The following is a 13,949-nucleotide window of genomic DNA, read 5'->3' as shown; positions in this document are numbered from 1 at the left end:
AATTGTGTTGCAGATTAAACCTTTTCATGGATTTCGTAGGTAGCTTCATAGACTTGTTTGACTGTTCCACATAATAGTGAAAATAGCAGATATACATGCTCACAACACCTCGCAACGTGTTGTGAGCATGTACTGTAGATCTGCTATTTTCACTATTCTGTGGAACTGTGTCAAACAAAATGTAATGCCTCAACTCCTACATAATGTACCAATAGTAAAAGTACCCTTTATGCAGAATGTCCCATTTCACAAGTTCAGTACGTAAAGAATCTAAACGGAAGTAAAACATATCTCTCAACATTGTACTCAAGTACATGCAATTAGTTACTTTTTCACCACTGACGTGCACTTAGCAGTTGAAACTGATTCATCCTCTCTCAAAGGCTGTACGTGCACTCAGCAGTTGGCAACTGGAAGAAGTGTCTTCACTCTATCAAACTGAAAGATTCTGTCCTCAGTCTCGTGTAAGTAAACCTTTGTGTGTGCGTGCTGGCGTGCATGAGTGTGCTGGGCGTACATTCATAGTGTTACTGTTAATACACATATAAATAATAGATATAATGTATTATGCTGCGCTGTGCACACATACACATAATGGATAATATTTATTAAGTAGGAACCTCAAACTGTGCTATAACTAATGTACATCATTTGCATTTTTTCCCCCATGATATTGTTGCTACAGTATTCTTTGATTATCTTGAATACCTTAAATCTTAAGGTCATTTTGGCCATGTGCATGGCCATGTCCATTGCGATGTTGGCTTGTGGTGGAATTTTTTTGTCAAAATTATATTTTTACCACAGACATACAAAATGACACGGACAAGACCAAGTCTTTGCCACGGACATATTTGCCCGTGTACGGACATTGATGAGTGATGCCCACCTTGCCTTGTGCATTTGGGAAGCGTTTTGAATGAAGGCGCATGCTGTTATCTCTTGTCTTCTACACTGCAGGCATGTGAAGGGGCGTGTCCTGGTCGCCCTGGCCGACGGCACTCTGGCCATATTCCACAGAGCTGAGGGTACTTTGCCTTTTAAGCCATTTTGTTTTGTTTAGCTTTTAGGAGAGAAAAAGGCTCACGTTGCGTCACTTCGTCGTACCCCACTCAATCTCAGAGGAAAATATAGTACTTACTTTTACTCCACTACAATTATAAGTTACTTTGTAGACGTTTATTATTATTACAAAACACACTAACCACTTCAGCCCTACAGTATGTATATAGTCCTATGCCATTTGACAAGTAAAAACATGTGAGTACTTATTCCATCACTGGAAGGAAGCCGAACAAAAATACATTTGACTCTATGTACTGTATGCTGACTCAGAGCAACTACTAATAAAAGCATGGGTGACTGTTTCAAGGTCTGCAGTGCACAGAAATGATTTAATTGTTGTGGATGATGTTCCTGGAATCTGTAAATACCAGGCTTGGACTACTCTTATTACTGATTCTGATCTTGGACGTTAAATCCAAGATCAGAATCAATTATGCCCAGGCCAGGTTGCAGGCCGTATGCGTTGTTGTTGATGTTGTTTTGTAAAGAGTAGTGGTTCTCAAACTTTTTCATGTCAAGGAGCCCTATACATTGGCTACGTTTACATGAGCAGTTAAATCCCCTTTTCATTCCGAATAGAATTTCAATCCTATTAAATGTTGTTATGTAAACACCTACAAAAACTTACATCCGAATGAAAACGCTCGATGTGATCTAAAAACCATTCCGATGTCACTGGCCGGATTACTCCGATGTTCAATGCGATTGAAAGAAAATTGGACTCATGTATACACTAATTCGGATGTAAGTTCATTCTGGTCTTTCTGAGCATGCTCCAAGGCGCTCATATCCATTTAGTTAGAACTTTTCCATTGCATCTTATGAGAGGCAGTGTTCATGTGCTGCAGGCCTGCGCGCGCATGCTGGTGCTTATCAGTGTGACGTCTTCTGTTAAAGGGACACTTCACCCTTTTTGCAAAAAAATATATGTTAATGACGTTTAGAAGCTTTAGAACACTTTCCTGGGGGTATTTATGTGTGTAATATGTGGTTTTAGATATTTTAGATTGTAGCAGTGAGCCTGTTGTCTCTGATGTCATGGACACTGGGCTCACTTCCTTCCTGGACTACATGTTGTCTCAGTAAGACAGCTCTCCCCCTATCCACAAGGAGGAGCAGTGCACCAAAGAATTATGGGAATTGTAGTCCAGGAAGGTAGTGAGACCAGTGTCCATGACATCAGAGACAACAGGCTCACTGCTACAATCTAAAATATCTAAAACCACATATTACACACATAAATACCCCCAGGAAAGTGATCTAAAGCTTCTAAACGTCATTAACATATTCTTTTTTGCAAAAAGGGTGAAGTGTCCCTTTAAGGATAACATGGATAAAGTGGTTAAAATGATTGTGATGCTGTAATAACATTTCTTTCTGGGGACAGGCGGTTCCTTTGGTTTACATAATGTGTGTGTGCGTGTTTGTCCTTCTGTTCAGCAGACGGACAGTGGGACCTGTCCAACTACCACCTGATGGACCTGGGCAGGCCTCACCACTCCATCCGCTGCATGGCGGTGGTCCACGACCGCGTCTGGGCGGGCTTCAAAAACCAAATCCACGTGATTCAGCCAAAATCAATGCAAATAGAGGTGCGACTCACTGCCCACAAACCTCTAATAAGTACCCTATTGGTCTGAATATAAGACCATAGGTTTTCTTTCCAATGGAAATATCCTAAAACACGGGGTCGTATTATAATCGGGGACTAGACTATTTGACATTCACTGTTCTTTTTACAAAAATGAGTCTTGAAAAATGGGGATCGTCTTATAATCAGAGTCGTCTTATATTCGGTACAATACGGTATTCGATGTTTACCCACAAGTGTGGGTCGAAGATCTACAAGCTCACAACGCGTCGCTTCGTGCTGCGTTGTGAGCTTGTAGATCGGCTATTTTCACTACTTCTTAAATAATAAATTATTTCTAACTAGTCCTTACCCGTTCTGATATATTTCAACTTGTATAATATATTTGTGTGTGTGTGTGTGTGTGTGTGTGTGTGTTTTTATGAATAAAAACAGCAGTACAACATGAAAGTATTCTTACAAATGCATGGTAGGGAAACGTTTTCATGGCAAGAGCAAGGACCGCAACATTTACACTTATTAGACAACAGAGCCCCATTTGAAAAGTATCAAGGACCCCCAGTTTGACATGCACCTATATATGGAGTTATGGACAGTGGCAGAGATCCAATTTGTAGGTGGATTTGCGTCCAAAACGGTCTCAATTGTGAGCTTTGGCTTGCGAGAACTCATGGCTTTTGCAACCTGTGATGTTGTGAGCTTGTAGATTAGCTGTTTTCACCGGAGCGTGCGCTGTAGCCACTTCACGCTGTGTGTGTGTGTGGCTTATGTTCAAGACAGTTGTATCTCGTGTTGTGTTTATAGCGAACTGAAAACGGCCACGCGATGACGCACGCGCACACATACGCACGTGCGCACACACAGCTTAAGTAGTTTACACACACACGCTCACAGCGAAAGTAGTCTGCACACACACGCACGCACACACACACACACACACACACACACACACACACACACACACACACACACACACACACACACACACACACAAATCCAGCCAGGCAAGGGCAGAAGGTTCCTATTATAACGACAGTGGGTGGCCACCTCAGAGTAGCCTGCGCACACGCTTTTAGCGAGGTGCTAAGCAAGGGTTGTTGTGGTATATCAATCAATCCGTCCACTCCATGTGCGTGCGCGGCTGCACGCTGTTTCACCCACGTTTGGTTAAAAGTTATAGGGCCTATCAAGTGATCCAACAGAGCCAGCCCGATAGATAATCATTCCGTTGTGATCGTGGCCGTGCTGGTGCAGGAAAGATGAGATCTGTAACTGCGGGCGAAACAACTGAAGTTACGCGGAAAACTGTGTCCCAGTATTAATCAGTGACGGTCCCAAAATACAATTCACTTGGAGTTTTGCCGCCCTGTGGCTGCGGGGGGTACTGCACCCGGGTGCGTTTTTAATTCACTAATAAATTAATTAATAATCATTAATGTGTCAAATCGAAAAAAGGGCTCCGTTACGCCCTCCATATTCATATGGTCAATGCCTGTGTGAAAAGTGGGAGCGATTGGTGCAGGCAATGAGGAGATAATGAGGAGATAAAATGCGGTCGGACACACACTCACACACACACACACACACACAGACATTCGGTCAATTATAGTATGATTATTGGACTTTCTTAGATTTTGATTTCTTTACTAAAATCAAGTTTGTTATTTTTCACGGCCCACTGCCACCACACCACACAAAAATCACCCGAGGCTTGTTCCCTTTTCGATTTCCCCCCTTTTCGTCACAGTACAGTATTCGCACATGTTTTAGTTTATTTATTTTTTATCCATCTCCTTTTTCTTCCCTCATCTTAGAAGTCGTTTGACGCCCATCCTAGGAGAGAGTCCCAGGTGCGACAGCTGGCGACGCTAGGCGACGGCGTGTGGGTGTCCATCCGGCTGGACTCCACGCTGCGCCTCTACCACGCCGTCACCCACCAGCACCTCCAGGACGTGGACATAGAGCCCTACGTCAGCAAGATGCTGGGTGAGATTACAAACATTTCACCACTTAAACCCCATATGGGTAACAGGGCTCAATTGACCTTGATTTGATTGATTTGATTTTTGATCAAAAGCAAGGTGCTAACTAGAAGAAAGTTCTCCTCAGAATACGGAGGCTAGGGTTAAAGTGGTTAATGTGGTAACACTGGGCACCAACTAGGGGTCCCGGACTCCCTCCCTGTTGAAGACCCCTGCTCTTGAGTCATTTGATCAAGTATTTATTTTTCAGATTCCATTCCAGTTGGCTATAATGATGGTGGAGTTGCCCTCCACCCGCCCTGGGTAGGCAACCTGGCCCATGGCACCCAGAGGAGCGCACCTTTTTACGTTGTTTTGTGTATTGAGGCCTTTTGTTCTGTTTGTTTTTAAGACTCTGGTTATAATCCACAGGTACTGGCAAGCTGGGCTTCTCCTTTGTGCGAATCACGGCCCTCCTGATTGGTGGAAACCGTCTGTGGGTGGGGACAGGAAATGGCGTGGTCATCTCCATCCCCCTGACAGAGAGTGAGTCTGACGTTCATACACACACATATGCCAATCATACTGTGTCACACAAAAGTATTAAAAATACCGGGCACCTAGGCTGCTAATACAGCCTGGCAGCGTGTCGTGGGTTCGACTCCCTATTTCCTGTCAGCTTACTGTATCAAATGAAGGCAGAAAAAGGCCCAAAAAGATCTTAAAAAAATAAAAAAATATATTGTCAATTTAGGGGTCCCCTTCCTACTTTCTTTCTCTATGATCCTCTTCTTTCCATCCTGTCGCACCTCTTTTTTACCTGGGGTTGAGATCCGGAACCGCAGGAACCAGATCCAACATTGAGGAACCAGGAATCGGTTCCGTCACATTTGGAACTGTTTTTCTATCACACTTTTCAGAGCTGGTACTGTATGTGGACTTCATGTCTGCTATACAATTAATACCGCTGGTTCTTAGACTTTATAATTTCAAGGACCACCATGACTCCGAGGCCCCTTTTCCATCAAAAGCACTTTGGTTCTAGAACTGGTTCCGTTCTTTTTTTTTTTATGATAGTTTTACAATTATGTTTCACCTCTGTTTTCTGGACTGGTTGGGACAGTGTGCCTTCTGAGTAAAGGGGGAAAAACTAAGACTAGAGATGGATGGCTCCCCACACACTGGCTCCCCGTTTCAGCCAGGATCGACTACAAGTTCCTGCTAACCACATCGATGTCGATGTCGATGTGGATCGATGTCGGTCAATGACGATCGATGTCGATGTGGATCGATGTAGATCGATGTCGATGTCGGTCAATGTCGATGCCGATTGATTCCAGTCGATGTCGGTCGATGTTGATGTCGGTCGACGTCGATCGATTGATGTCGAAATGCGGAAATCACCCTTCGCTACCGACACGCGTTGTTCCGACATGCGTTGCGTTGTGCTTTCGGTCAGGGTGTGGTTAGGGGTTTGGGTATAGGTCGTTGGTCTAATGACTGTCGGACCTTTGATGTGTCGGAACTAAAGCCTGTAAGTTTATATCACATCTGCATCTTCCGACCTGATTAGATGACACGCCCACTTTGGTTCCCACCTCAGGGCAAGAAGAAGCACTTTCTCGTTCCAGATCCGAAGCAACTTTTAGGGATCCGAACCAATTCATTTGGTTCAAAATTAGGCGGGAAACAAGAACGGAGCCGGTTCAACCCCCGGTGGAAAAGGACAGACCTGTAAGGGTCTATGGGACCGTTAAGGAATCGGAATTGGTTCAAATCCTAAAGGATCCCAACCCTACACACACACCTCTTCTGTCCTGACTATTTGCTCTGTGCTCTTTTCTCCTCTGCTTACCTTCCTCGTCCTCTTCCTCCTCCCGTCCTCTAGCGGTAGTCCTACACCGGGGACAGCTCCTGGGTTTGAGGGGTAAGTGGGAGCGCTCTCTCCCGTAAAACCAGCTCCCATGCAGCATCCTGCTTGCCTTCAACGCCCCGCATTTCATTCCAGTGCCATATCTGTTAAGAAACCGGCGGCCCTCGAAAAAGCTGTTTCATGTTTCACGGATGCCCGGTTGACATGTGTTTGCCCTCTCTGAGGTAAAGATGGATCTGTTATGGATCATGGCACACAGTCATACGGTCGTTCGTCCTTTTTTCCCCCCTTTGAAAAGACTTCCTGAAGCTGTTTAGTTTCTTTATTTTGTGTCAGAGAAGCCATTTTTTGTTTGTCTGCATGCTATTGATGGTTGCCTCATAGCCCATTGACCAGAAGAACAAAACCTGTTTGTCATAGTTTGTCGTAACATGTAACTCATGATGTTGGAATAGTCATGAATTAATTTCCTACTATGGGGGTTTAAGAGGTTCTTGCATGATGCGACTGCATGCCAGAAATATGATTTATGAATGAAATTTGATATTTTTTACATTGTAGAGTTGGTGTTTTACTGTATCAGTGGATGTGCTGCACAGTTAAGGGTGATGTATGTCCATCCCTTTAAAATAGGGTTTGGCGACTTCAAATAAATAACCATTATTTCAAACCTTTGTTGTAAGCTCTACTACTATATCAGCACTCCACCAATGATTTAATTGAATCGATTTTAGCAATTATAGAAAATCTATAAAAGTGTTGATTCATTCATTGATGTACTGTACTGTACTGTATAAGAAAACAGTGTTGTTTCTGCAGTATTACATTAACCCATTAAGACCTTCTAAATCAGTAGTGTCAAGAACTTTGTATTTGGCCATGGACCCCCATCTGAAAATGTTTTCTGCCAGGGACCCCAACAAGAGAAGATTTGTGTCAAAAACATATTTCAAATACTTTCAAGATCCCCCCCCCCCCCAAACTGTTCAGAAATAGCAGCTGTACAAGCTTGTATCGCATTGTGAGCTGTGCTGTGAGCTTGCACATTTTGTATAGCCAACTCTAAAATGTAAAATATGACACGCTATCCTGGTTTAAAATGGGTTAACCATTAAAACTGGCAGCCTCTAACCCACGTTAGAGGCTCTAAATGTGAGTTTCTACATATTTTCGGGTAATTGCCCCGCCCTACTTTGAATGTACTATATTTCTTATGTTGTTTGGATGAAGGGAGGCCTGTAGCTGAGTTGCTCGCTCTGTGAATGTGTCCAAATAGGATCTCTTTTGTTTAGTTTTAGCATTTGTTTGTGACACAGTTATTAACTGTCCATCCCTCCCTCCCTCCCTCTCCTTCAGCCAATAAGGTGTCGCCTACGTCCTCTGGCGGCGTGATCCACGTGTACGGGGACGACAGCTCCGAGAAGAGCACGGGTAGTTTCATCCCGTACTGTTCCATGGCGCAGGCGCAGCTCTGTTTCCATGGACACCGCGATGCCGTCAAGTTCTTTGTCTCTGTGCCAGGTTGGTTGTTCGTCACGCTGTCTGGCAGAAACATCTCCATTTATACACATCTAACGTTTGTGTTGTTAGTGTGAGTGAGTGAGTGAGTGAGTGAGCAATCTTATATTTAATTGACTAAAACTAGACTAAAACTAAAACATTCAAATGACTCAAATATGACAAAAAAAAACTAAGTGGTATTTCTTTCTTAGACTATGACTAAAATAACTACATCAACACTTCCAATCTTTTACAATCCACACTGTAGGCTACCAGAATGACAGCTGATTACAGTTGAGGCTTAGATCAGTGGTTTTCAACCAGTGGCCCTTGAGGGGGTTCCAGGTGGTCCCCAGCCCCAATGATGGAGAGTTGGCAACCAAATGGACCCTTATAGATCTTTTAACTTTTGAGAGCGTAAAATACGTATTTATACCATGAGTGATAAATTGTTAAATTACTTTTGATTTACAAGACAAGTCTACACAATTGGAGAATGTAGAGGAGCTGTTATTTTGGTCAACGTTTGCCTGTTATCTCTCCTATGGTACCACATCAATACAGCATGGAATTGCAGACAAAATCTTATCCAACGATATCCAACAAAATATTCTAGGTTTTGGGCCTGAGAGGTTAAATCTCATCAATCTGTGGCTCAAATGCCGAACACTTTCTGGACCTTTGATGTGAAGGGTTGACTGCTCTTAGATGACTCCTGTGCCCTGCGTGAAGTAACGCCATGCTTTTCATTGGCAGGAAATGTTTTGGCGACACTGAACGGAAGCGTGTTGGACAGTCCATCAGAAGGGCAGGGCTCCACGGCGCCCCCAGAGGCAGAAGCGCAGACTGTTCACAATGTGTTGGTGCTGAGTGGAGGAGAAGGTTACATCGACTTCCGTATCGGTGAGACGAAGACTTCAATAAACACACGTGTTCTTTCACTTCATCACATGTTTTTGAAAGATCTTGACTGTAATGACATGCCCAAAATAGAGTTATTCCTCTAATACTTTATTAAGCGATCAATTATCCATGAATTCTTCCCCAATCGATTCATTTGATTAGTTCGATTAACCTTGTGGCTTGTTGTTCCCTATTATAGGGAATAAGTGGCTAAAGTGCATGAATAAGTGGCTAAAGTGTGTGTGTGCGTGTGTGTGTGTGTGTGTGTGTGTGTGTGTGTGTGTGCGTGTGTGTGTGTGTGTGTGTGTGTGTGTGTGTGCGTGTGTGCGTGGCTGCATGCATGCGTGCGTGTGTGCGTGTGCGTGCGTGGGTGGCTGCATGCGTGCGTGCGTGTGTGTGTGTGTACCTTCCTCAGGTGATGGAGAGGATGAGGAGACGGAGGAAGGGGAGAGCACGAGCACGGCAGCAGCTCCTCAACAAATGAAACCTGCCTTGTGCAAAGCTGAGCGGAGTCACATCATCGTGTGGCAGGTGTCCTACGTCCCAGAGTGACCCACGTGTCTACCCCCCACGTGTACCCCCCCCCCGCGCCCCAAACCTTGTACTTTATCCCCGGTCATGTAAAAGTTCCCTCTTGGCTCTGAAATGACCCTCCAAGACCTGTATCTATCTATCCCTGTAACTATTCTGCCCCCCCCCCCCCAACACTTGTAACTATCTATTGCCTTGTAAGTACCTCATCTGATTCAGTAACCTTATCACCTACCATCCTATTCCTGTCCTCTCTTCATGAGCCTTGTAACCCAGCCTCATAACTACCTCCCTCTTCTCTAATTGCCCTCGTATCCATCTTGTAAGTACGACTGTATCTCCTATATTTATCTCAAATGTCCTGCATCAGTGTCCCCCCCCCCCACCCCCACCCCCACCCCACCCCAAGTTTATTCCATTTAAACGGTTCGTCCTCGCCATCGTTATCCGTAAAAGGGCAACATTGCAGATCTTCTGTAATTCCCGTCGTGAGGCGGCCGCGTGAAGGTCTGTCAGCAAAGTTCAAATGACACTGTCCTGTTCGCTAAGGTCTGCACAGCGCACGTTTCATCGCCAGCTCATGGCCCCCCAGCTAAATGATTGCCAGTTAGGAACCCCAAGGGACCCTTACAGGTCTGTAGCTCTCAGAGTTATGGGGTTTTTATTATACCAACTTGGGGATCCTTGACATTCGATAGTTTGAGAATGGCACCATCATGTCTTTCATTTGTCTGGAAGCCGACACAGGCCCTTCTTGCAGCTACATGGACACAGTATAATCAGGCTTTTAAGCAACAGAACTGTACGATTCGGGTTACAAATCGGCAACGTTGCCCTGTTAAGGCAGTGGTTTTCAAAGTGGGGTCAGGGGAATGCCTTGAGGGGGTCACCAGCTACAGTATTGTTGATAGTTGGGGACCTTTACAGATCTGTATCTCTGAGAGCGTACAAATGGAACCAAATGGACCTGTGAGGGATTATTTCAGTGGTCGGCAAGTAAGATTGGCCTCGGCCCGATCTTTTTCTGAGCCATTAGAAAACATAATGAATGGGGTTAGTAAGACCTAGAACATGTGACAGAAAGTCTATAAAAGTTAATAAATAAAGATGTGTGGTATAACTGTACTGTATACTGATACAGCTGCATGTGTATTCATACTGCATGTGCAGAGAAATACTATTGTGATCATGCAGGTCAACTCCTTGAATGTGAGGACATTTTAGTTCATTAAAATGTTTTAAAAAGAGCATTTTATCTGGATACAGTCATACTCCTTTTTTGAAAAAACAAAGAGTTCTTACATAGGACGAGAGCTCTAAAATTGATCAAGGTCTCTCTGGAGAGAAACACTACAAGGCAAGTGATTAGATATAATCTTCACATGGATAAAATAATTATAATAAGCATTCTTCCAGTACAGGTTGACCCTCGATTTGGTAACCTCGCATCACCAGGCTTTCCACCTCGGATGAAAGCCTGGTCTGTGTTACAAAATTGCTGTGTGATCTGGTCGGGAGCGGATGATATCGTTACGTCATGTTGTAGCCATTGTTTTGTTAGTCATCAGGCCGGAGACATCATACCCTGAAGAAGGCAACCTGCTTGCCAAAACGTTGGTTTATTAAAAGGTTTATAGCATCGTGACTACGAGCTGTGCGGCCTCTTTTCTTATGTCAAAGTTTTATCTCCTGTGGTCAGCACCTCACCACTACTGGTGTGCGCTCCTTTCCGTTTGTTCTAAGTCATTAGGCCGGAACCATCAATCTGGAACTTCCTTTCCCTCAAACCGGAAGAATAACTATAGAGGGTATGCGCATGCATAAAGTGAATGGAAAATCGAGTGGCAAATTGAGTGGAAAAGTGAGTAACATTGTTTAACGTCGTTTAATGCAATCAAGTAGGACTTTTCGGTTTGGATGTATGAGCTGTCAAGATCAGAAAGTAGTTTTTTGACACTCAGTAGGTGTTCCCGCATAACTTCCAGGTATGATGATGATGTAACGCGCATACCCTCTATAAAAGCATACCTCGTTCTCTCGTAGCCTACGGCTTTTATTTAGAAAAATCGGTTTGAGGGAAAGGAAGTTCCAAATTGAGGGCCCCGGCCTGATGAGAACATAACCATGATTACAACATGACGTAACGATATCCACTCCAGACCGGACGATAACCCGAAAAGGAATGCTGCCCAGGCTATCGATCTGGACATAGCCTTAATTGTCATGGGTGGGTCCCAGTTCTGGCCACCCTTTGCCTACTAGTGGTCTATTGATTTGTACACTTTCAGAGGGGGGGGGGGGGGCTTAATCAGGCAGCCAGATCAGATTTTGATGAAAAATAGGGAGAGAGAAAAACAAAATCTGTCTGAAAGGTGAAATCTGGTGAAAAGGCATTGATCTCTGTTTTGGTCCAAGGATGGACAATTTGAGGGTTGGTGGAGGAAATTAAATCGGACTCAAATTTGTGTGACTGAAAAACGGACTGAAAACCTTAAGGGCATGTCGTCTACGGAGTTGACCCCGGAGCCCATACTCGAGAGGTGAATGTGAACAATTAATTAGGCTGTTGAAACACAGAACAGAACAGAACACGAGGGTGGAGCTGAAACCAAAGTGTTAAAGTACAGATGTCTGGACGATAAGCTGCACTGCATATGATTGGAACCAAAATGGTTCTCAACCTGTTGGCCGGGGCCGTAATTTCAAAAATAGCAGACCTACAAGCTTGTAGCGCGCCACCGTAGATCTGCTATTTTTCAATAGCTAAATTATAACATATTGTTTAAAACACCAAAAGGGGTTCCCGCCCAAAATGGGTTAATAGAAAAGAAAAAGACCATTAATGCATCCAAAGTATTCAACAAACTATACTACATGAACTGGTCAAACATTGCAAAGATTGTGTTTTGTGAAAATAGCCGATAGCTCTTGCAACACGAGGGGGAGTCCGGCCTGAAAAGGTTGAGAACCACAGTCTTGTGCATTTTTGTAATTCTGAAAGTGTACAAAAAGAGCCGGTTCATCACGTTACAGTGTATAGATTGGGGGGGGGGGGGGGGGGGGGGGGGGGGGGGGTCAGAGAGAAGAGAATTGTATCAAATGGGGGGGGGGGGGGGGGGGCTCATGTTATTTCCCCCAACACTGTCTTCATGTGACTGGCGGTTGTCAAGGGGTGACAGTGTGTTGTTACTATACTCATATGTTGATCTCTTTATCTGTGTGGATTAAATATTAAACATATGTGTGCGCTGAAAACAAAAAAAAGGATAAAAAATAAAATGGTGTCGTGTATTCTATTCTAGTCTAGACAAAAGCATAAATGTTTACAAAAAAAAGTCATACATATTGCCGAAAACCATGAAAAACGATTTTCATGGTTTTCAACGATTAAAGAAATGATGAAAGTCATGAAAATTATAGTATGAAACTAGAGTACAGTAGGCCTATGTTGTCTTTCATGGTTTCTAGGTGTAAGTATGTAGGACTAGTAGCATGCCAAAGTTATAAATGTCTCATATTTGGTTCCGGTCGGCATACTATAGCATGTCGTTTCTTTTGGAGGATTTGAAAAAAAGATGAAAATTATGAAAAAACTACATACTATAGTCCATGGTTTCGGACGTCATACGTATGTCATATTTTCATGAATTTTGGACAATAATGTCAGAGCCAGGACTTGAACATGTGGCTTCCTGATTCCCAGGCAGGCTCTGTACCCAGTGAGCCACTACACATGCTGTTCTCAAAAGGCCTAATAGATAATGACAGAATAGCCAGAGACTTGTTTCCATTGTGGTTCACAAACATTCAAACGTCTAGAGATAAACAACAGCAAAAGAAACAATAGACAAATCTCCTGTTATCTTATTTTTGTATCAATGTTGTTACTCAAAGGGAACAGAAGACTGCATTGTGGCAGGTAGCAAGTAGTTCAGTGACTTAGCACACTTTGCTGCATGATCTGGAGGTTGTGGGGACAAACCCCACTCAAATATTTACTTGCCAAAATCTGCCATTGACCCCCATTCTGAATTTCTCAAGTTTAAAAGCACTATATTTCTCATCATCATCATTTATTTAACTCACGACTATGATCACATGGTTTGGAGCACAGATTCATAAAAGTATACAATCGAAAGTATACAATACATTACAGATTACACGATATACATAGACATATCGGAAGGCTTTCCCTATTTATACAGTGGAAGAACATTTTTCAGAGAAGCACCCAATTTATAGATTACTTTTTGTTTTTCAGATTTTAGTAATGCAATTAGTTTAAACATAGGGTAGGTAAAAAAATAAAGTGGCAGGTATTTTTGCCTGAAATTCATAATGCCAGTATTCTTACACTCCAACAAAACATGATACTCATCTCCAATTCTGGCTTCATTACATAGGTTACAAATCCTCTGATTTCTTTCCAATCCTTTATATCTACCAATGACCTTTTTTGTCATGTTTTTTCAAATCCTCAAAAATGATGAAAAACGGCGTGCTATAGTATGCCATACGATTTGGG

The 13,949-nt window shown here is 43.3% G+C and overlaps 1 protein-coding gene across 31 annotated transcripts in view; it reads left to right on the top strand.

The window, feature by feature from the left end:
- mapk8ip3 (mitogen-activated protein kinase 8 interacting protein 3) overlaps positions 1-12,171 on the top strand; it is a gene marked incomplete at its 3' end in the record, with an annotated part of 52,694 nt that extends 40,523 nt beyond the window's left edge. For 18 of the 31 annotated variants that reach the window (XM_083779510.1, XM_083779528.1, XM_083779509.1 and 15 more), the window contains 9 exons: positions 384-464; positions 961-1,028; positions 2,506-2,657; positions 4,471-4,642; positions 5,050-5,163; positions 6,506-6,544; positions 7,847-8,011; positions 8,747-8,893; positions 9,309-12,171. In XM_083779510.1, coding sequence (XP_083635636.1) covers positions 384-464; positions 961-1,028; positions 2,506-2,657; positions 4,471-4,642; positions 5,050-5,163; positions 6,506-6,544; positions 7,847-8,011; positions 8,747-8,893; positions 9,309-9,445 — 1,075 coding nt within the window. The remainder of the gene's footprint in view (positions 1-383; positions 465-960; positions 1,029-2,505; positions 2,658-4,470; positions 4,643-5,049; positions 5,164-6,505; positions 6,545-7,846; positions 8,012-8,746; positions 8,894-9,308) is intronic. The other 13 variants (XM_083779518.1, XM_083779523.1, XM_083779520.1 and 10 more) reach the window with 4 other exon arrangements.
- Between the last annotated feature and the right edge of the window lie 1,778 nt (positions 12,172-13,949).

This window comes from Protomyctophum parallelum (genome assembly GCF_964188405.1).
Source record: "Protomyctophum parallelum genome assembly, chromosome: 13".
Taxonomy (NCBI): Eukaryota; Metazoa; Chordata; class Actinopteri; order Myctophiformes; family Myctophidae; genus Protomyctophum; species Protomyctophum parallelum.
The sequence above is the reverse complement of the archived record's forward strand: the minus strand, read 5'-3'. Positions and strand labels throughout refer to the sequence as shown.